The 22,124-nt window shown below is 46.5% G+C and overlaps 1 protein-coding gene across 1 annotated transcript in view; it reads right to left on the bottom strand.

The window, feature by feature from the left end:
- The window catches only part of Ube2d2 (ubiquitin conjugating enzyme E2 D2), a 65,700-nt gene extending 51,104 nt beyond the window's left edge, over positions 1 to 14,596 (bottom strand). The window contains exon 1 of the mRNA XM_042692059.1: positions 14,153 to 14,596. Coding sequence (XP_042547993.1) covers positions 14,153 to 14,176 — 24 coding nt within the window. The 5' untranslated portion in view covers positions 14,177 to 14,596. The remainder of the gene's footprint in view (positions 1 to 14,152) is intronic.
- Between the last annotated feature and the right edge of the window lie 7,528 nt (positions 14,597 to 22,124).

Here is a 22,124-nt window from a genome sequence, read left to right as displayed (position 1 = left end):
TATAATTTTTTTTAATTTTGTGTGTGAGCTCAGAGCCTCGATGCTATCCCTGAGCCTTTGTGCTCAAGGCTAGTGTGGTGCTATATTACTGTTCCTTTTCTGGCTTTTTCTTTCTTTCTTTTTTTTAAGCCAGTCCTAGGGCTTGAATTCAGGGCCTGGGCACTATCCCTGAGCTTTCTTTTGCTCAAGGCTAGCATTCTACCACTGGAGCCACACACAGTGCCACTTATGGCTTTTTCTGTTTATGTGGTACTGAGGACTCAAACCCAGGGTTTCATGCATGCTAGGCAAGCATTCTACCACTAAGCCACATTTCTAGCCCTTTTTTTTTTTAAGTTAACTGGAGACAAGAGACTTTAGAAAAGTCACTCTGGTTTTGAACCTTGATTCTCAGTTCTCAGCCTCCTGAGTGGCTAGGATTACAGGTTTGAACCACTAGCGACTCTTGTGATGATATATTTTAATTAATTTAGCTGAGATTATTGGTGGGTTTTTTGTTTGTACTTTGAAACAAGGTTTTGCTATGTTACTGAGGCTAACCTCAGTATTCAGAATAAGCTGAGTCTGCTTCCAATTTTAATTCAAATGTGCATTATTTCAGTAATGTTTGTAGATGTCAATACTAGGTTGGAAAGTGTTTACAGGGAGGAGAGGATAAGAGATGTGGATTGGTAGGGTTAAAGACAGGAAAACTATGAAAGTAGTTATATGTGCTCAAGATGTACTGTACTCAAAAACTGACATACTGAGTTGAAACTCCTTGGTACAACTACTTGAAAGTAATTTTAAAAAAATAACTTTTTTTTTTTGTCAGTTGTGGGGCTTGAACTTGGGGCATAGGTGCTATCTCTGAGTTCTTGTGTTCAAGGATAGTATTCTACCACCCTGAGCCACTGTACTACTTCTGGTTTTCTGGTGGTTAATTGGAGATGAGTCTTACCAACTTTCCTGCCCGGGCTGGCTTCAAACAGCAATCCTCATGTCTCAGCCTCCTGAGTAGGTAGGATTATAGGCCTGAGCCATCTGCACTCAGCTTAAGTAATTTTAAAAAACAAAATGATGGGCTGGGAAGGTGGCTCAGTGGTAGAGCGCTTGCCTTGCATGCCTGAGGCCCTGGGTTCGATTCCTCAGCACCACATAAGCAAAAAAAAAAAAAAACAGAAGTGGTAGAGCACTGGCCTTGAGCTGAAGGACAGTGCCCAGGCCCAGATTTCAAGCCCTATGACCACAAAAAAAGAAAAAGAAAAAGAAAGAGGGAGGGAGAGAGAGGGGGGGAGGGAGGGAGAGAGAAAGAGAATGAAAGAGAAAGACAGAGAAAGACAGAAAGAAAGACCGACCGACCGACCGACCTAGGGCTGAGTGCCATCATACACAAATACAGACCAATGCAGAAAGAGTTCAAGTATGAGTGAGACAGACACTATCTCAAACACAAAAGGTCTTGGACCATAAGGATTTGCATAAGGTACTGAGTTCAAACACAGTACCTCCAAAAAATAGAACAAAATAAGAAGTGTTGTAGGTTTAGGGATGTAGTTCAATTGAGTGCTTGCTTAGCATGAACAACAGAAAAAGTGTTCTACTAATGTTTTGCAATACCAGATATGAGATAGGAAGAAAAAGTTTATTAGAAGCTAAGGAAAACTAGACATAACTATGCTAAATGTAACAAAAGCTAAAAAACTAAGGTTATCTACTGAATTTGGCAATTAAGTAATCATTAGGGACCTTACAAAAAGTTCCAGAACAATGAATACACTGTTCTTTCAAGAATTTTAGCACTGAAATGTCAGAGGTGGGAGGGATTTAAAAGAAAAAAAAAAAAAAAAGCAAGATAACCACACCTGTAATCTAGCTACTCAGGAGGCTGAGACCAGAAGATCCAGATTCACAGCCAGTCTGGGAAAGAAAGTCTGTGAGACTCTTATTTCCAATTAATCACCAGAAAAGCTGAAGTGGAACTGTGGCTCAAGTGATAGAGCATTTGCTTTGAGCAAAAAGGGCTCAGAGACAGTGCATAGGAAAGAGCTTAAGCCCCACAGTAGGTGCGCACGCGTGCACGCACACACACACACAGGCACAAAACAGGATAAAGAAGAGAAGGCTGGAAGCTAATGGTTCACACCTATAATCCCAGCTACTCAGGAGGCTGATCTGAGGATAGCAGTTCAAAGCCAACCTTGGAAGGAAGGTCCATGAAACTCTAATCTCCAGTTAACTACCAAAAGAGCTGAAGTGGAAATGTGTCTCAAGTAGTAGACCAAAAAAGTTCAGGGACAGCACCCAGACTCTAAGGTCATGCCTCAGGGCTAGCATATACATATGCAAAAAAGCAAAAGGAAGTAGTTCTGGAGTGGGGATAGGAGTGTTAAAAATTACTTTGAGACAGTACCAGTGGCTCACAAAGGTAATTTTAGCTGTTAAGGAGGCTGAGATCTGAGGATCCCGGTTTGAAGCCGGCCCGGGTAGGAAAGTCCAGTCCATGAGACTCTTATCAATACACAACTCAGAAAAATTGAGAAGTGGCTCAGGTGGTAGAACACTAGCTTTGAGCACAAAGAGGCTCAGGAACAGTGCCTAGGCCCTGAGCTCAAGTCCCCCTGCAAAAAAATTTTTTGACAGGACTGGAGATATAATTCAATAGTAGTATTTGCCTAGCATTGTGATTCCCTGCCCCCCACCAAAACAAAACAGACAAAAAACACTACATCTACATCTATTATTTCTATCTATAGAATTATTATTTTTCTTTTTAAAAGAAAAGGATGGGAGAAACTCTGGGTTATATTTGGATGCTCAGGAGTTGATAGAGAAGACACAATTATTAGAGAGTAAGGGCCAGGAATAAAGCAATAGTTTGGCAAAGAGAAAAGTAGAACTTTACACAAGACAAAAGGTGGTGACTAAGTCAATCTGAAGAAGCACTGGCTCTAAGAAATCAGGACTGCTTATGTCTGACTCCTGGCTCTTCCTACTACAACCATACAATCTTGGGCAAGTTTGTTTACATCTCTACATCTTTTTTTTTTTTTTTTAATTTAACTGGGGTAAAGAGTTCTCAGGATGGCCAAAAAGACCCAGTAATTCTTGATATACATACTCTAAAGACAGTTGAGGAATTTTTTTTAATGGAATTTTTCTTTTCTTTTTTTTTTTTTTTGTCGGTCGTGAGGCTTGAACTCTGGGCCTGGGCACTGTCCCTAAACTCTTCAGCTCAAGGCAAGTGCTCTACCACTTGAGCCACAGCAACACTTCCAGTATTCTAGTGTTTTATTGAAAATAAGAGTCTCACAAACTTTCTTGCTCAGGCTGGCTTTGAACCATGATCCTCAGATCTCAGGCTCCTGAGTAGCTAGGATTAGGATTACAGGCCTGAGCCACCAGCTGTTTGGGTTTTTTGAGACAGGGTATATACCTGTAATCCTAACTACTTGAAAAGCTGACATTGGTCGAGCTAATTAAAAAGTTCATGCAACACACTGGGCACACTGGCATGTATCTGTCATCCAGCTATGTGTGAGACTGAGATCAGGAAGATCACAGTTCCAAGGCCAGCCTAGGCACAAAAGATTAGGCTGAGGGGCTGGGAAGGTGGCTCAATGGTAGAGTGCTTGCCTTGCATGCGTGAGGTCCAATCAGAAAACGCCAGAAGTGGTGCTGTGGCTCAAGTGGAAGAGCGCTAACCTTGAGCTGAAGAGTTGAGGACAATGCCCAGGCCCAGAGTTCAGGCCCACAACTGACAAAAAAAAAAAGATTAGGCTGAGACAGAACAAGAAGAGACTGGGTAAAGTGATTCGTTCATGCCAGTAAAGGAAGATAAAAATAGGGGAATCAAGTTCCAAGTATAGGCATGGGCAAAAAAAAAGCAAGACCCTACCTCAAACTAACCAGCACAAAGTAAGAACTAGAGGCATAGCTTAGTGCTAAGAGTCCCAGTCTAGCAAGTGTGAGGCCCTGAGTTCAAACCTCAGTACTAGAACACAAACAACTATGTAGCCCAAACTGGTCTCAAAGTCTCAGCCTCTCGAATGTTGGAATTACAGATGGGAGTCACCATGCTCAAGCTCTGTTGTTTTTATACCTCAAAAGAAATTTGAAAGAACTCACAGGTAAGATTTCCATTATCTCCCTAGAACTGGTACTTTGATCACTTACTGAGATTAAAACAGCTGGGCTCTGCTGATTCACACCTATTAAAATCCTCTATACAAACAAGGCTGAGAGCAGGGCACAGTGGCTCATGCCTGTAAACCTAGCTATAAGGAGGCTGAGAGGCGAGAATCTCGGTTGAATGCCAGCCCGGGCAGGAAGTCCAGGAGACTCTTACGTCCAGAAAATGGAAGCGGCGCTGTGGCTTAAGTGCTGTCCTTGAGCTAAATAGCTGGGACAACACCCAGAGTTCAAGCCCCATGAATGACAAAACAAAAAACAAAAACAAAAAACAAGGCTGAGGTCTGAGAAGAGAGGCTCAGACTCAGCCCATGAGGACATCTCAGACTCTTTATCTCCATTTAACTAGCAAAAAAGCTGTGAGGGGCATGGTGGGTCAAATGGTAGAATGTCAGGCAGGAGCCAAAAAGTCCAATGAGAGATAGAGGTCCTGGTGCATATGTGCACATGCACATATACACATGTGCATACACACATCAACAAAACAACGACAAAAAGAAATAAGGGCTCGCTGGGCACCGGTGGCTGACGCCTATAATCCTAGCTACTCAGGAGGCTAAGATCTGAGGATCACGGTTCAAAGCCAGCCCGAGCAGGAAAGTCGTGAGACTATCTCCAATAAACCACTCAAAAACCACCGGAAGTGGTGCTGTGGCTCAAGCAGTAAAGCACTCGCCTTGAGCTGAAGAGCGCAAGGACAGTGTCCAAGCCCAGAGTTCAAGCCCCATGACTAACAAAAAAAAAAAAAGAAAAGAAAAGAAACAGGGCTCAGGCCAGACACTGGTGGCTTAACATCTGTAATCCTACCTACACAGGGGGTTGAATTTTGATGATCAAGTTTGAAGTCAACTTGAGTTGACTTTTATCTCAATTATTCAGCAATATGCCAAACTGGAGGTTTAGTTAAAGTGGTAGTGTGCCAGCCATTAACAAAAAATACGAGTGTCCACTGGGCGCAGGTAGTTCACACCTCTAATCCTAGCTACTCAGGAGGACGAGATTTGAGGATTGCAATTCAAAACCAGCCCCGGCAGAAAAGTCCATGAGATTCTTATCCAATTAACCACAAAAAGCCAAAGGGCAGCTGTGGGATGCTAGTGGAGTGCTAGCCTTGAGCACAAAAGGCTCAGGCACTGAGTTCAAGACCAGAACTGACAAAAAAAAGACTCAGGGTTAGTGTCCAGGCTCTAAATTCAGGACTAGCATGCATAGGCATGTAGGCATGTACACACATACACGTACACACACATTCACGAGGAACTGGCCCAGATTAAGGTTCTTTCTTTCTTAAGTCCAAGATCAGCACTTGAATTTGGTACCACACCTCCAATCCCCCCAGGTTAAGGTTCTTAAGCACAGACAGTAGCACATGCTTATAATTCCAGCACTCAGGAAGCTGAGGCAGGAGGGCCTCAAAAAAGAAATCCAGCCGGGCGCCGGTGGCTCACGCCAGTAATCCTAGCTACTCAGGAGGCTGAGATCTTAGGATCACGGTTCAAAGCCAGCCCGGGCAGGAAAGTCCGTGAGACTCTTATCTCCAATAAACCACTCGAAAACCGGAAATGGTGCTGTGGCTCAAGCAGTAAAGCACTGAGCCCAGAGTTCAAGCCCCACGACTGACAAAAAAAAAAAAGAAAAGAAAGAAATCCAGCCAGGCATCAGTGGCCCATGACTGTAATCATAACTACTCAGGAGGTTGAGATCTGCGGATTATCATTAGAAGCCAGTGTAGGCAGAAAAGTTCTCTAGAGACTCTTATCTCCAATTAACCACTCAAAAACTGGAAGTAGTACTGTGGCTCTAGTAGTAGAGCACTAGCCTTGAGCAAAAAGAGCTCAGGGACAGTGCAGAGGCCCAGAGTTCAGGCCCAGAACCAGCAAAGAAAAGGGAAATACAACCCTAGTCTTACCTAGCAAGTCACATAGCCTTTTCAGATAGTAGCTTTATCTCCGTGAGTCTTTTTTTTTTTTTTGGGGGGGGGGGGGGGTCCGGTCATGGGGCCTGAACTCTGGGGCTGGGCGCTGTCCCTCAGCTCTTCAGCTCAAGGCTAGCGCTCAACCACTTGAGCCACAGCGCCACTTCTGGCTTTTTTCTTTTTTGCTTATGTGGTGCTGAGGAATCAAACCCAGGGCTTTGAGCATGCAAGGCAAGCGCTCTACCACTGAGCCACCTTCCCAGCCCAGTAGCTTTATCTCTAGCAGTGCTAATATATTAATTCTATCACTTGACTCTGCAGACAAGACAAATGGCATTTTTATTTCCCTGTGTTATAGTTATTTATGTAGGAAAAACAAATGTGCTCCTATATTTCCAAGATGAGGGCTACAGAGGTTTCTGGCAGCTTCAGGTATGAGTCAGGAATTCCAATCATGTGAACTACCAGGATAGTAGCCATGTTTCTGTGAACTATACTATCCACAACTGGAACTTGTCAAAGCCTCCTTATCTTTCAATAGTACAGTAATACGTACAAAGACTTTAGAGAAAATCCTCAATTTAATTATATTTAAGTAGCAATCTAGTACAGCCAGAGAAAGCTTCTCAATTCAATAAACTTCTCAAAGTTTCTTTTTGGGGAAAGGCAGGAGGGTAATGATTGAACTCAGGGCTTGTCCATGCCAATAACATGTTGTACCACTGAGTTACACATTCCTGTATTTAGTTTTGGGGTGTTTTTTTTTGTTCTGTTTTTGTGCCAGTCCTGGGCTTCAACTCAGGACATGGGCACTGTCCCTAAGCTGCTTTTGCTCAAGGCTAGCACTCTACCACTGGAGCCACAGTGCCACTTCCAGCTTTTTCTGTTTATGTGGTACCCAGGGCTTCATGCATGCTAGGCAAGCACTCTACCACTAAGCCACATTCCCAGCCCTCATTCAGTTTTAAGAAACAGAATCACTAGGTACTAGTGGCTCACACCTGTAATCTGGGTACACAGCAGCCTAAGACCTAAGGATTATGGTTCTAAGCTAGCCCAGGCAAGAAAGTCTATCGGATGTTTATCTCCAATTTACTACCCAAAAAAAAGGTGGAAAGTGGCGCTATAGCTCAAGTGGTAGAGCGCTCACCTTGAGCTGAAGAGCTGAGGGACAGCGCCCAGGCCCAGAGTTCAAGCCCCACAACCGACAAAAAAAAAAAAAAAAAAAAGAAATTAACACCAAAAAAAGGTGGAAGTGGAGCTGTGGCATAATCAGTAAAGCACTAGCAGGGAGTACAAAAGGCAAGTTCAGGGCTGGGAAGGTGGCTCAGTGGTAGAGGCCTTGCCTTGCATGCATGAGGCCCTGGGTTCAATTTCTCAGCACCACATAAGAAAAAAAAAGCCGGAAGTGGCGTAGTGGCTCAAGTGGTAGAGCACTGGCCTTGAGATGAAGAGCTGAGACAGTGCCCAGGACCAGAGTTCAGGCCCCACAACCGGACCCAAAAAAAAAAAGGCGAGTTCAAGCCCCTGGACCAGTAAAAAGTGAAGTCTTAGTATGTTGCCCATAGTGGCCCTGAACTCTTGGGCTCAAGTGCTACTCTTGCCTTACTCTCTGAAAGTAACTGGAATTATACATGGCTAAGAATACTTTTCTAATGGAGTATGGGAAGTAAGATTTTCTGAGAATACCTATACCAAGAAGCTTATATCTTTTGGAGTAAGGTATGTCTGTTTTCTAATATATAACTTTTTTTTTCTTTTTTTGGGGGGGGTCCGGTCATGGGGCCTGAACTCTGGGCCTGGGTGCTGTCCCTCAGCTCTTCAGCTCAAGGCTAGTGCTCTACCACTTGAACCACAGCGCCACTTCCGGCTTTTTTCTTTTTGCTTATGTGGTGCTGAGGAATCGAACCCAGGGCCTCATGCATGCAAGGCAAGCACTCTACCACTGAGCCACCTTCCCAGCCCCTATAACTATTTTTAACAGTCATTTTCATCCATGTACAAGACTATTTGCTAATTTACTTTTTTTTTTGGGGGGGGGGGGGTAGTGGTGTCACTGGTCTTGGGGCTTTTAACTTTCAGGACCTAAGTGCTGTCCCTGACCCTTTTTTCTTCCCTAAAGGTTAATGCTGTAGCACTTAAGCCATACCTCCACTTCCAGCTTTTTGGTAAATAACTGGAGATAAGAGTCTCACAGACTTTCCTGCCTGGGCTGGCTTCAAACCATGATCCTCAGATCTCAGCCTCCTGAGTAGCTAGGATTACAACCATGAATCACTGGCATCCAATTTTAGTTTTTTATTTGGGGTGCTGTTTCTGGTGCTTGAACACCTAAGAGCTGTCCCTGACCTTCTTTTGCTCAAAGCTAGTACTCTACCACTGGAGCTACCGCTGCACTTCTGGCTTAATAGTAGTTTATTGGAGATAAAAGTCTAATGGACTTTCCTGCTTGGGCTGGCTACAAACCACAATCCTCAGATCTCAGCCTCCTCCTGAGTATCTAGGATTACAGTTGCAAGCCAAGAATGCCTCAGTAGTCAAAGGCTAACTTCAACACACAGACACAAATGCTCGTGCACACAAAAACCTAGGAAGCAGTTAATGAGAATTTTAGGAAGTTACTATTTAACCATACATAAAAGTTACTTTCCAACTTTTTTTTTGTAGGTCTTGGAGATTGAACTCAAGGGCTTTGGTGCTATCCCTCATCTTCTTTTGCTCAAGGCTAGTACTCTACCACTTTGAGCCACAGCTCCACTTCAGGTTTTCTAGTGGTTAACTGGAAGTAAGTCTTTCAAGCTTTCCTGCCCAGGCTGGCTTTGAATTGCTATCCTAATATCTCAGCCTCCTGAGTAACTAGCATTACAGGTGTGAGCCATCAGCACCTGGCTTTTAAACCTTTTAAAAGGTGGAATTTTTTCTTCTTTTTCTTTTTTTTTTTTCAGTCGTGGGGCTTGAACTCTGGGCTTGGGAGCTATCCCTTCACTCTTCAGCTCAAGGCGAGCGCTCTACCACTTGAGCCACAGTGCCACTTCTGGTTTTCTAGTGGTTTACTGGAGATAAGTCTGAGGGACTTTTCTGCCTGGGCTGGCTTTGAACCGTGATCCTCAGATCTCAGCCTCCTGAGTAGCTAGGATTGCTGGCATGCGCCACCGGCGCCAGGCTTTTTTTCTTTTTTTGGTAGATGGTGGAGCTTGAACTCAGGGGCTGGGCACCGTCCCTGAACTCTTTTTGCTCTGAGGCTAGCAGCGCTTTACCACTTTGAGCCACAGCATCACATCTGGTTTTCTGGTGGTTAATTGGAGGTGAGAGTCTCACAGACTTCTCTGCCCTGGCTGACTTTGAACCTCGTGATCTTCAAATCTCAGCATCCTGAGTAGCTAGGATTACATATAAGCCACCAGCGCCTGTCTCAAAAGATGGAAACATTAAATGACTTCATTCTCCTACAATTCTGATTAATCTGTGTAATAGAAAAAGAACAGATGTACTGATGATCCTAACATTACTTTTTGAGCTATGTACACAAAGTGTTAACTATAAGTAGCAGAAGACCATTAAAATGTACAAGATTATTAGGGTTAAAAAGATTTTGGTAGCCAGGTGCCCCATAATGCATGCCTATAATCCTAGCTACTCAGGAGGGTGAGATCTGAGGATCATGGTTCAAAGACAGCCCAGTCAGGAAAGTCCATGAGACTCTTATCTCCAATTAACCACCAGAAAACTGGAAGTGGCGCTGAGAGACAGCACCCAAGACCAGGGTTCAAGCCCTATGTATGACAAACCAAAAGAAAAAAACTTTTTGGTATCCTGACTTTAATCAGTCTTCAACTATTCAAAGAATCAAAACATCTGGGCCCTAGTGGCTCACACTTGTAATTCTAATTATTCAGAGGCTGAGATCTGAGGATCATGGTCCAAAACCAGCCCTGCAGAAAGTCCATTGAGACACTTATCTCCGTTAACCACCAAAAAGAAGAAAGTAGAGATGTGGTTCAAGTGATAGAGTAATACACAGAGTTAATCTTTGCCAGGACACACACACACACACACAGTTAATCTTTGCCCTTCCCAAGAATAATTTTAGTATTAGGGCACCTGAATATGTACAAGTAACTAAAAAAGTAAAAACAGGAAGCAAGTTGAGCCAAGAGGCCAACACATTCTACAGAACACAAGAAATCTTCACTCAGAGCCTACTGGATCTTATTTTAGACACAATGTTAATAAGCTCTGTGATCTGGTTTCCTAGCCCACAACAGATGCAGCCAACTGGAAAAGGCTTGGGGGTGGTGCTGCTAGTAGCAGACACCCAAAAGCATCAAACTCAAAACTGAAAACCTATAAAGTCATTGAAAAGCTCGGAACAGCAGGCTAAGGCCATTTGGTATAAATACCAAAAACAACAAAAAACGCAGAGGCTCACAATCCCAGAACACTATCACTATGCTATATATTCATAATGGTCTTCTTTGGTATACTTTGCTGTTTAAAGCATAAGTTAGAACAACTTAAGATGTCTGCCAAATATAAAGCCCAGCCAGATGCCAGTGGCTCATGCCTGTAATCCTAGCTACTCAGAAGGCTCAGATCTGAGGATCACAGTTCAAAGCCAGCCCAGGAAAGAGTATTCATGAGACTTTTTTTTTCCCCCATGAGACTCACCTCCAATTAACCACCAGAAAACTAGAAGTGGCACTGTGGCTCATGTGGCAGAGTACTAGCCTTTAGAGTGCTAGCCTTTAGCTAAAGAGCTGAGAGGCAGCACCCAGACCCAAAGTTCAAGCCTCAGGACTGCCAAAACAAAAAAAAATTTTTAATTGTTAGAATGTAGATGCAAAGGTATTTAAGTTCTTTCACAGAATAAGTTTCAAACCAAGATTAATTATGTAAGAAAGACTTCTAGGGATTCCACTGTAGATATATTGAACTGAGAATAAGATAGACTGCCATTCAACTTAAAATGGGTATCATAACCAGGCACTGGTGACTCATGCCTATAATTCTAGCTACTCAGGAGGCTGCAATCTCAGCATCACAGCTCAAAGCCAGCCCAGGCAGGAAAGTCTGTAAGATACTCTTATCTCCAATTGACCACCAGAAAACCAGAAGTAGAACTGTGGCTCAAAGTAGTAGAGCATTAGTTTTGAGCAAAGAAGCTCAGGGACAGCGCTCAGGCCCTGAGTTCAAGCCCAATGACTGACTAGATAATAAAGAACAAAATGTTTGGGAAAACTGACCTCCATTTTGTTCTCACATCATTTTTTCACAGATATAGCAAAATTAAATTTCTCTTTTCTAATCTCTGGCAGTCTGATATAAACCAATCATATGGAAGACTCTAAATTATAAATCATAGGCAGGAAGGGAAGAGTAAAGAAAGAAGAGTAGCCAGTGCTGGTGGCTCGTGCTTGTAATCCTAGCTACTCAGGGGGCTGAGATCTGAGGATCGTGGTTCAAAGACAGCCCGGGGAAGTAAAGTCCATGAGACTTTTATCTCCAATAAATCACCAGAAAACCCCAAGTGGCACTGTGGCTCAAGTGGCAGAGTGCTAGCCTTGAGCTGGAGAGCTGAGGGACAGTGCCCAGGCCCAGAGTTCAAGTCCCACAACTGGAAAAAGAAAAAAAAAAAAGGAAGGAATGGTAATACAAGTTTTAAAAGTTCAAGATAGCAGACTGGGAATGAGGCTCAGTAGTAGAGTTCTACCCTAGCATGTATGAAGCCCCATGTTCAATTCCTCAGTACCACATAAACAGAAAAAGCTGGAAGTGGCGCTGTGGCTCAAGTGGTAGAGAGCTAGCCTTGAACTGATGAGCTGAGGGATAGTGTCCAGGCCCAGAGTTCAGGCCCTAAAACTGGCACACAAAAAAAAAAAAAAAAAAGTGAGGCTGGGAAGGTGGCTCAGCGGTAGAGTGCTTGCCTCCCATGCATGAGGCCCTGGGTTCGGTTCCTCAGGATCACATAAACAGAAAAGGCTAGAAGTGGCACTGTGGCTCAAATGATAGAGGGCTAGCCTTGAGCTGAAGAGCTCAGGAACTGCACCCAGGCCTAGAGTTCTAGCCCCATGACTGACCAAAAAAAAAAGTTCAAGATGGGTTGGTCATTGATGGCATTGGTGGCTCACATTGTAAGCCTAGCTACTCAAAAGGCTGAGATCTAGGATCATGTGGAAAGCCAGCCCAGGCAAGGAAAGTCTGTGAGACTCACACACACACAAAAGCTGGAAGTGGAGCTGGGGCTCAAGTGGTTTAGTGCTCGCTAGCTTTGAGGCCATGAGTTCAAGCCCCACAACCAACAAGTCTATCAGACTTGACTGCCTGGGCTGCTTCAAACCACAATCTTCAGATCTCAGCCTCCTGAGTAGCTAGGATTACAGGCAAGCACAAGGCAGAAAGAACGAAAGAGAGAGAGAAAGAGAAGAAAGAGGAAGGAAGGAAGGAAGGAAGGAAGGAAGGAAGGAAGGAAGGAAGGAAGGAAGGAAGGAAGGAAGGAAGGAAGGAAAAGTTTGCCCTTTTTCATTTGTAAGAGATTGAAGAAGTCAAATGAAGCTGGTAAGGAGCTAATTTATAGTTAAGATTGGAATTAATTCCACATTAAATTGTCTTTGACATAGAATGAAATGAGGACCAACTGCAGAGCTAAGGTGTACATAAAAGGTCAAATGATTTGCATTCCACTATAGTTTAAGAAAAAGTGCAGGGCTGGGAAGGTGGCTCAGTGGTACAGTGCTTGCCTCCAATGCATGAGGCCTTGGGTTCAATTCCTCAGCACCACAGAAGCAGAAAAAGCTGGAGGTGGTGCTGTGGCTCAAGGGGTAGAACGCTAGCCTTGGGCTAAAGAGCTGAGGGACAGCACCCAGGCTGAGTTCAAGCCCCACGACCTACAAAAAAAAGTGCAAACCAATCATCACCTAATCTTTAGGGTTAGTAAGCTTAGGATCTACACCTAATCTTTAGGGTTAGTAAGCTAAGGTTTTATGTAGCCAGTATGAGAAGCCATATGAAACACCAAGGTAAAATAATCAGTAGTATCCTTCCATTTCCAACAAATGATAATGGTATTAAGGTTACAGTATTGCAGGGAGGGAGAACTCTAAATTTTAAACCAAGTCCATATTCCTGATATGGGATCAAGAAAACCTCTCTATCAATAACTAATCTTTCATTTTAAAGAGCAGAGAAATTCTTTCTAGTCCAAAAATCAGTAAGTAAAAAGGTTTCTGAAGACCTAGCAGCTAATTTCAGTGTTATATCTATTTTGTGAAGAGACTGTGAAAGGAACCTTTGAATACTTAGTTTTTCCCGTAGTTTTCAACGTTCAGTTTCTGAACTGATTGGAATCCATTCTTGTCGATCTAACAGCTTTTCTCTTAGATGCAATCCTGCAAAAACCTAAGAGCTAGTTTCTGAGTACATATGGCAATCTTAAAAAATAAAAACGTTTCTCCTTCCATTGCCCTCCTCCTCCCTCATGAAGTCACCTTTTCTTCCTTCTGAACTTCCTACTGAGCACTTTCTGGACAAGTAAGATGAACTGAAGTAACTAAGAAGGAAGTGAACTCAAAACAGTTGTGCATCGGGCAAAACGGAGTCTGTCTGCTCACAGACAGGGGCCCCAAGCCCGGGCAGCTGTGCCCTAATAGGGGGGAAGGGATGATGAGCAAGGGGGGGGGGGGGAAGGCGGGCATAGATGGGGTGACGAGCCCTTTCGACCTGTTTGTGGAGCCGCCCAATGCCCCAGCCACCACCCTTCCAACGCCCGGACAATGGCCCTGGAGCGCAGCACTACCGGCCAGGAGGGAGATCCTGGGTCCCCGCACCACGCGGCCTGGAAAGGCAGGCAGGAGGAACGCAGAGAGAACTAGAGCTCCTCCGGCCTAGGCGCGGGCCGCGCGCCCGGGCCTCCGCGGGCGCCATCACTGGGAGTGGGGTGTGAAGGCCGCGCCGCGGGGCCAGCGCCAGCAGCGAGAACCAGAGGCCGCGAGCCCGGCAGAGACGGCGGCGGGAAGTGCAGGCCGAAGCCTATTCCCGGGCCTGCCCCGCAGCCGACCTCCGACCGCTTACCTTGTGGATTCTCTTCAGAGCCATGGTGGGAGGCAGTAGCCCCCGGGGCTGGGACGGGGACCGGGGAGGGACGGGGAAGGGACCAGGAGGCCTGAGGCCGCCGGGGCGGTCGCGGGTCGGCCGGAGAAAACGGGACGTACGGGAGCGCGGGTCCGGCGGGACGGGCTGAGGGCCGGGGCCCGCTCAGCTTCTGGGGCTGCCGCAGCGGATCACCGCATCACCCGGCGGCGGCCCCTTTATGCGCTGCCGCCCCAGCAGCCCCAGCCGCCGCCGCCGCCGCCGCCGCCGTAGCTGACTCTTCCTCCCAAACTCAGCGCCGCCTCCTCGGACGCTGCGGATCCCTCCGCCGGGAACCGAGAATCCGAGTCTCGGGCTTGATAGGAGCCGGTCGGTCAGACAACCAGAGGAACTGCCTGGTTTCCTGCCTAACGCAGGTAACGCAGGTGGACGGAGGGACGCGCGGGCGGGCGGGCGGCGCCGCCGGGGTGGGGCTGCCGGAACGTGGGGAGCGCCTCGGCCGAGGGGCAGGTCGGGAGGCGCCGGGATTGGCGGGCCGCGGACGGAGGGCTGGACCCACGGACGCGGAGGGATACGGGCCGCCCCTGTGAGTATCTTACGCGCCGTCGCTGTCGCAGCCGCGACCTCCGAGGGAATGACGCCGGGAAGCGCTGGGGAGAGATCTCGCGAGAACTCAGGCGCGGGTTCTTGGATGCTCCCGCGCCGAGACCCTGGAGGCCCCACTTCTGATACCCCACGCGCGTGTCGGGAAGGAACAGTTTTTAAAGGCACTTGTTGTTCACAAGGCTTGGCCATTGCTTGCAGGAGTCTCTGGAGGAAGCACCTAGTTCCCTTGCTACGTTCCAGAAGGGAAGGGACTTGTCCAAGGTCACACAGCTCTCCAGTGGCAGGACCAGGACATTTTGGGAGCCACAGGTCTCATCAGATCCTTTTTGGTTAGACGTGGTAGCAGTCTGGCCACCAGGCGCGAATGAGGCTCCCAAAGCCTACAGATGAGTTCCCCTGACACAGACCCGGATTGGAAAGACTGTTATCTCTCCTCTGTCACTGGCATGTCCGTTTTGAGAGATCCTGTTATATGTAGTCAGAAACAACTGAAGGACAACTAAGGGATGGACCTAGCCAAAGTCAAATAAGGTCATACCATCCGACCTACTCAGTAGAGAAGGGTAGAGATTAGAGAAGGGTAACCCCAAAGGGGAAAATAGAATCCAGACACCTGGAATAGGTACATTTGGGGTTATGTGACGAAGGAGAACATGAGATAGCCCGAGATCTTTTTCTGAAATGTGATAGATTGTTTTTAAACGTCCACTAGAAAATTCTCAAATTTTTTTGTATAAAAAAAGCAATAGAGGGGCTGGGAAGGTGGCTCAGTGGTAGAGCGCCTGCCTCGCATGCGTGAGGCCCTGGGTTCGATTCCTCAGCACCCCATAAGCAAAAAGAAAAAAGCCGAGAGTGGCACTGTGGCTCAAGTGGTAGAGCGCTAGCCTTGAGCTGAAGAGCTGAGGGACAGTGCCCAGGCCCAGAGTTCAGGCCCCACGACCAGACCCAAAAAAAAAAAAACAATAGATGATTGGTTGTGTAGCTGGCCGAGTAGGCACAAGGCCGTGGGTTGGATCTATACCACTATAAATAAATAACAATTAAAATCAATATGAATTTATTGCAAGAAACACGGATAAGCAAAAGAATGAAAATTAGAGTTACCCATACTCTCATCAAGGGGTAAGTAACTACTTTGTTATTTGGTTGCATCTTTTTTTTTTTTTTGGGGGGGGTCCGGTCGTGGGGCCTGGACTCTGGGCTTGGGCACTGTCCCTCAGCTCTTCAGCTCAAGGCTAGCACTCTACCACTTGAACCACAGCGCCACTTCCAGCTTTTTTTTTTCTGCTTATGTTGTGCTGAGGAATTGAACCCAGGGCCTCATGCATGCAAGGCAAGCACTCTACCACTGAGCCACCTTCCCAGCCCGCTTCTCCTTTCTTTACCTTACCTTTATCCTCCCATTGCCACCTTCAATGGAGCTGGGATTACAGGATTAAGCCACAAAACCCAGCCTTAACTCACAAGCTTTTTTTCATTTGTTGGCAGTTGGGTTTTGCTTTAGAAGTCACCTCTTTGGCCGGGCGCTGGTGGCTCACGCCTGTAATCCTAGCTACTCAGGAGGCTGAGATCTGAGGATCACGGTTCAAAGCCAGCCCGGGCAGGAAAGACCGTGAGACTCCTATCTCCAATAAACCACCAGAAAACCGGAAGTGGCGCTGTAGCTCAAGTGGTAGAGTGCTCGCCTTGAGCTGAAGAGCTGAGGGACAGCGCCCAGGCCCAGAGTTCAAGCCCCACAACCGACAAAAAAAAAAAAAAGTCACCTCTTTGTTGAAAATGAACCATACAATTTGTGCGTGGGGACAGGAGGAAAAATTGGGATGACATTGCCCAAAAAAAACATATTCAGGCACCGGTAGCTTATGCCTATAATCCTAGCTACTCAGGAGAAAAACCAGAAGTGGCACTGTGGCTCAAGTGGTAGAGCACTAGCCTTGAGCTGAAGAGCTGAGGGACAGCGCCCAGGCCCAGAGTTCAAGCCCCACGACTGACTATATATATATAACATGTAACTTGTTTGGCAAGTTTGACCGACCATTTTCAGGCCAGTGTCCCCAAAGAACAATTGGGACAAGTGGGTATATAAGGAAATGGCTTTTCTGGGCTGCCTCTGCCCTCCAGCAGCCTGACATTCCAGCACCTTTGGTTTGGAAATAGAGCCATAATAGTCATCTGACTACTTCCTGCTGGACAGGGGCATCATGGGGCTGTATGCCTGTTGTCTAGGATACCAGAGAGGTAGTTGGCAGGTGATTGTATGGATGGATTAACCATCCCTCTGGTCATTTCTTGGATGGAGCTCTGGATGAACCTCAAGAGGCATGGGACAAATAAAAAGAGAAGACAAATTAAAATTAATGGGCCTACTAAGGGTAGTAATCATCCAGCAAGGGGGTATGGAACCTGTCCAGAATGAGCCCCCTGGATTGTTGATGCTTGAGGATCTCAATGTTTTGTTCTACCAAACCTGACTCATTAATATAATAACAGCATTATTCCCACAAGAACAGGCAGGTCCCACCTTTTTTGGCTGTTAGAAGGTCCAAGTCTCAGTGGCTTTGGAGAGCAACCTGTGCCAGGGAGGTAAGTTGGCACTGGGGTGAGGCTAGAGATACCAAGTTGGATTCCATGGCCACCTGGAGTTTATATAAAAACTCCTGAGCTGAGACTAGGCTATGTCCTAGGACTGCAGAAATGTGTTGAATCACCTAGGAAATGAAGGCTGAACCATTATTAGATTGAAGTGAGGAGGTGAGGCCAAAGCAAGGAATAATTTTTTTTGGGGGGGGGTGGGCCCAGTCGTGGGGCCTGAACTCTGGGCCTGGGCACTGTCCTTCAGCTCTTCATTCAGCTCAAGGCTAGCGCTACCACTTGATCCACAGCGCCACTTCTGGCTTTTTTCTTTTTGCTTATGTGGTGCTGAGGAATCAAACCCAGGCCCTAAGGCATGCAAGGCACGGGCTCTACCACTGAGCCAATTTCCCAACCCTAATTTTTGAAAGTAAAAATGAAGTTACAACTCCTGCCATCTCTCTGGTAGTTGGAAAGAGCTGAACCCACCCTGTGAGAATGTCTACCAAGACAAGAAGTTACCTCATCCTTTTGTGGGTAGGCATATGGGTGAAATCAACCTGCCAGTCTTGGCCAGGCAAATAGCCCCGCATTTGATGAGTTGTAAAGGCTGGCCTAGGTCCCCGTTGAGGGGTGGTGGAGCATGTAAATCATGCCCGAGAGGCAGACTCAACTATGGTGGAAAGCTGAGGGTGATAAAAGAGGGGCTTTAAAGACAAACAATGCCTTGGGCCCAATATGAAGTGAGGCATGAATCTTCTGTATGAAGGTTGTAGCCTGGGCCAGAGGCAAGGCCAACTTATTTCCCACAAAGGTCCATCCCTGTTCTCCATCCGTGCCACCCTTCTCATAGAGAAGAGGTTTTTCAGACAGGGAATACTGAGAAGTCAAATCTGGGACCTGTAAAAATAAAATGGGGCGCAGCACCAGTGGCTCATACCTGTAATCCTCGCTACTTCAGGAAGCTAGATCTGAGGATCATGGTTCAAACCCAGACAGGGCAGGAAAGGCTGTGAGACTTTTTTTTTTTTCTTTTTTTCTTTTTTCTTTTGGTCATGGGGTCTGAACTTGGGCACTGTCCTTCAGCTCTTCAGCTCAAGGCTAGCACTCTAACACTTGAGCCACAGCGCCACTTTTGGCTTTTTCTGATTATGTGGTGCTCAAGAATCGAACCCAGGGCCTCATGCATGCAAGTCAAGCACTCTACCACTGAGCCACCTTCCCAGCTCCTGTGAGACTCTTTTTTTTTTTTTTTGGTCGGTCGTGGGGCTTGAACTCTGGGCCTGGGCGCTGTCCCTCAGCTCTTCAGCTCAAGGCGAGCGCTCTACCACTTGAGCTACAGCGCCACTTCCGGTTTTCTGGTAGTTTATTGGGGATAGGAGTCTCACGGTTTTTCCTGCCCAGGCTGGCTTTGAACCGCGATCCTCAGATCTCAGCCTCCAGAGTAGCTAGGATTACAGGCGTGAGCCACCAGTGCCTCGCCTGTGAGACTCTTATCTCCAATAAACAATCAGAAAATCAGAATGGCACTGTGGCTCAAGGGGTAGAGCGCTCCCCTTGAGCTGAAGAGCTGAGGGATGGTGCCGAGGCCCAGAGTTCAAGTCCCATGACCGACAAAAAATAAATAAAATAAAATGGGGACTGTCTTGAACACCCTGGGGAAACATCTTCCAGGTCAGCTGACTGGCCTGAGAAGTGTTTGGATCCTCCCATGTAAAGACAAACAGATTCCAACATACTAGGTCCAAGGGAATGGTAAAGAAAGCATCCTCAGGGGGCTGGGAAGGTGGCTTAGTGGTAGAGCGCTTGTCTTGCATGCATGAGGCCCTGGGTTCGATTCCTCAGCACCACATAAGCAAAAAGAAAAAAGCCAGAAGTGGCACTGTGGCTCAAGTGGTAGAGCGCTAGCCTTGAGCTGAAGAGCTGAGGGACAGCGCCCAGGCCCAGAGTTAAGGCCCATGACCAACAAAAAAAAGAAAAGAAAAATGGGTAGTAGAAGGGGGAATATGGAGGAGGATCTATGGGTTGGGAACTATAGGGTGTATGGGTACCAAAGGTCCTGTACTATCTGGTAGGAGCTATCCGGTTTGTGGACAGGCAAAATAGGGGTATTATAAAGATTGTTAGTTGGCAACAGGAGTCCCTTACATTTCAAATACGTTCATATCCAGAGGAAACCATTTTCTCCCAATTCCTTTCCCAAGGCTTTCTTTACTACCCCTCTTTACAATTCTCTGAGCTTCTTTGTGGCTAGAGTTTAAAACTTCCCATTTTTTCCTTTGACTTGTGGAACTGGGTTATCTCAGAACTGCCTCAAGGTACCTATTGGGTGGGGACGTTTGCTAGATTCTTTTTTTTTTTTTTTTTTTTTTTGGTTGGTCGTGGGGCCTGAACTCGGTCTGGGCGCTGTCCCTCAGCTCTTCAGCTCAAGGCTAGCGCTCTACCACTTGAGCCACAGCACCACTTCCAGCTTTTTTTGCCTATGTGGTTCTGAGTGCAAGGCAAGCACTCTAGCCCAAGTTTGCTAGATTTTAAGGCTAAGAGGCTGGGTCTCATTCCTCTTACTGCCTCCATTCCATATATCAGGCATGTAAGAGGGCCTGTTGCTGGTGGCTGGGAGGGAAGTCCATCAACTCCCATAACCGAGACCTGGTAAGGAATTAAGGGGCCTGAGTAGAAAGGGAGGGACCGAATAGGTAGCCCCCGTATTGTCCAAAAAGGAAATGGCCTTGCCCACTACCTGGATTGTTACCCTAGGCTTGGTGAGGGTGAATTGGATCAGTGAAGCAGGGTGTCCTCAGTCTTCAGCGGCCAGGCAAGCCAGGGGAGCGAAGGACTGTACCCCCATGACTAGGCTCAGAGGGGCACTCAGTCTTCCAGTGGCCGTTTTGATTGCACAGCAGACATGGTGCCTGGGGAGGACCCAGTGCCCCTCCTGGCTACACTTGAAGCCGGGTCAAGTGGTTGGTGCTTTTCTCCAGAGCCGTGCGTTTTAGGGGGCCTTAGGGCAGTGACTGGGGCTTGGGCTTGGTAGGCCACCTTTTGGTGAAAATGTGATTCCCTATCAGCCTTTTCCTGTTCCTCATGGGCATGGAAAACTTTAAAGGCCATGTTCGCCAGGTTACAGATAGGGGTTTGACGGCCATCCTCAACCTTTTTAAGTTTTTTCTTTATATCTGGGGTTGACTGAGAAATGAAATGAAAGGCCAAAATCTTGCCCCTGCCAGGTAGGTGGCGTCCAAGCAGGTGTACTTAGACAGGGCCTCAGTAAGTCTAGCTAGAAAGGCAGCTGGGTTTTCATCCCAAAGTTGAGTCATTTCCCGCTGTTGTCAAAGTTAATAACCTTATGAGAGGCCCCATAATCCAGCCAAAAGCACTGAATCATCTTATCTCTATGCAAGTGGCCATGGCAACCTTCAGCTGTGTCTGTCTGATATTGCCAGTGAGGGTCCTGTCTGGGGACGGCCTCAGTTCCCACGGGCATGGTTGTATCTGTAAGGTGGATCTCGTCCCCATGAGCCTGGCAGCCTGATAGACTCAATCACGCTCCTCCATGGTAAGAGCAGAGGAGAGTATAACACGGAGGTCATGCCAGGTGAGATATTAGACTTTCAGCCCAGTGGGGTCAGCTGGTGCATGGGGCGGTGGATGCACCATAGGTAGGAAGGATAACTGAGACTCAAGAGGGTCAGGAGAGGAAGAGAGAGGGAGAGTTTTTGGAGGGATCTTGCCACATGAGCAAGATTTGAGATGGGGGCAAGAAAGACAGGGAAGGACGGGAGCATAAGTAGAAGAATCCCTGGCTGTAAGGAATTTCATTCGGCCCACTTTACTGTCTGCTCACAGAAATTGCAGAGATCGGTTAGTATATTGAAATTGAAAGTCCCATTTTCCAGGCTAGCATGACTGGTTATTGAGCTGGTACATAGGCCATTCCCTATTAGGCCTAGAGGTTTGAGGTTAGCTAATAAGCAACCCAGAGGAGAATGTGGGTCAGGTTTAGAATTTTGGTTTCCCATGGTACCCAGGCAGCCCAGGTTAAAACTAAGGCTGAAGTCTTGTGCTCAGATAAGGATCCCCAAAGACCACCATGGAGCCGATTCCAATGACAGTCGTTTATTGCAAGCTCGAGCCTGGACTCACGACTGTCACTGATGCAGCAGGTCTAGAGCGAGAGCCCTGACTTCCAGTTTAGCAGGGTTTTTATTATGGTTACAGCAAGGGTAGGGGGTTTCTTACTTAGTGGTTCATGATTGGTTGACATTTAGTGAATCTTGTAACCATCTTATTGACTAGCATGTGCGTACTAAGTGATTAAGCAGCAAACTATGTTAACTATGCTATCTTAAGCAAATCTGGAGCTTTAGGTGCCTTCCTGTCATCCACTGATGGCAATTGCTAGGGGAGTTACAGGCAGAACCTTATTGGGACATTTCGCAGTTTTTCCAGGAACCTGAGTTCTTACTTTCAGTAAAAGTCTTTACAATGGATACTTTCAGTAAAAGGCCTTCACAATGGATACTTTTGGTAAAGGCCTTCTAACTCTAGAATGGCTGTACTTTGGCTAAGGCCTCTCATTCCCCCCTTCTCTAATAACTAAGGGAGCCAATCATGGGTCCTTGGTAAGGAGTTCTATATTTTCTATGGGTTGATACCGAGCACTTAGTACCATCAACTGAACTGTATTGACTCGCTCTTTTATGAATGGACCAATCTGTTGATTATGCAAGGTCCAATTGTGAGTAACCAAATTAATAGTAGCAAAGGCTCTATTAGG

This window comes from Dipodomys spectabilis, unplaced genomic scaffold, assembly GCF_019054845.1.
Source record: "Dipodomys spectabilis isolate Male_0828 unplaced genomic scaffold, ASM1905484v1 ptg000147l, whole genome shotgun sequence".
In the NCBI taxonomy this organism is placed as follows: domain Eukaryota; kingdom Metazoa; phylum Chordata; class Mammalia; order Rodentia; family Heteromyidae; genus Dipodomys; species Dipodomys spectabilis.
Note: the sequence above shows the minus strand (reverse complement) of the source record. Positions and strands in the feature narration are given on the sequence as shown.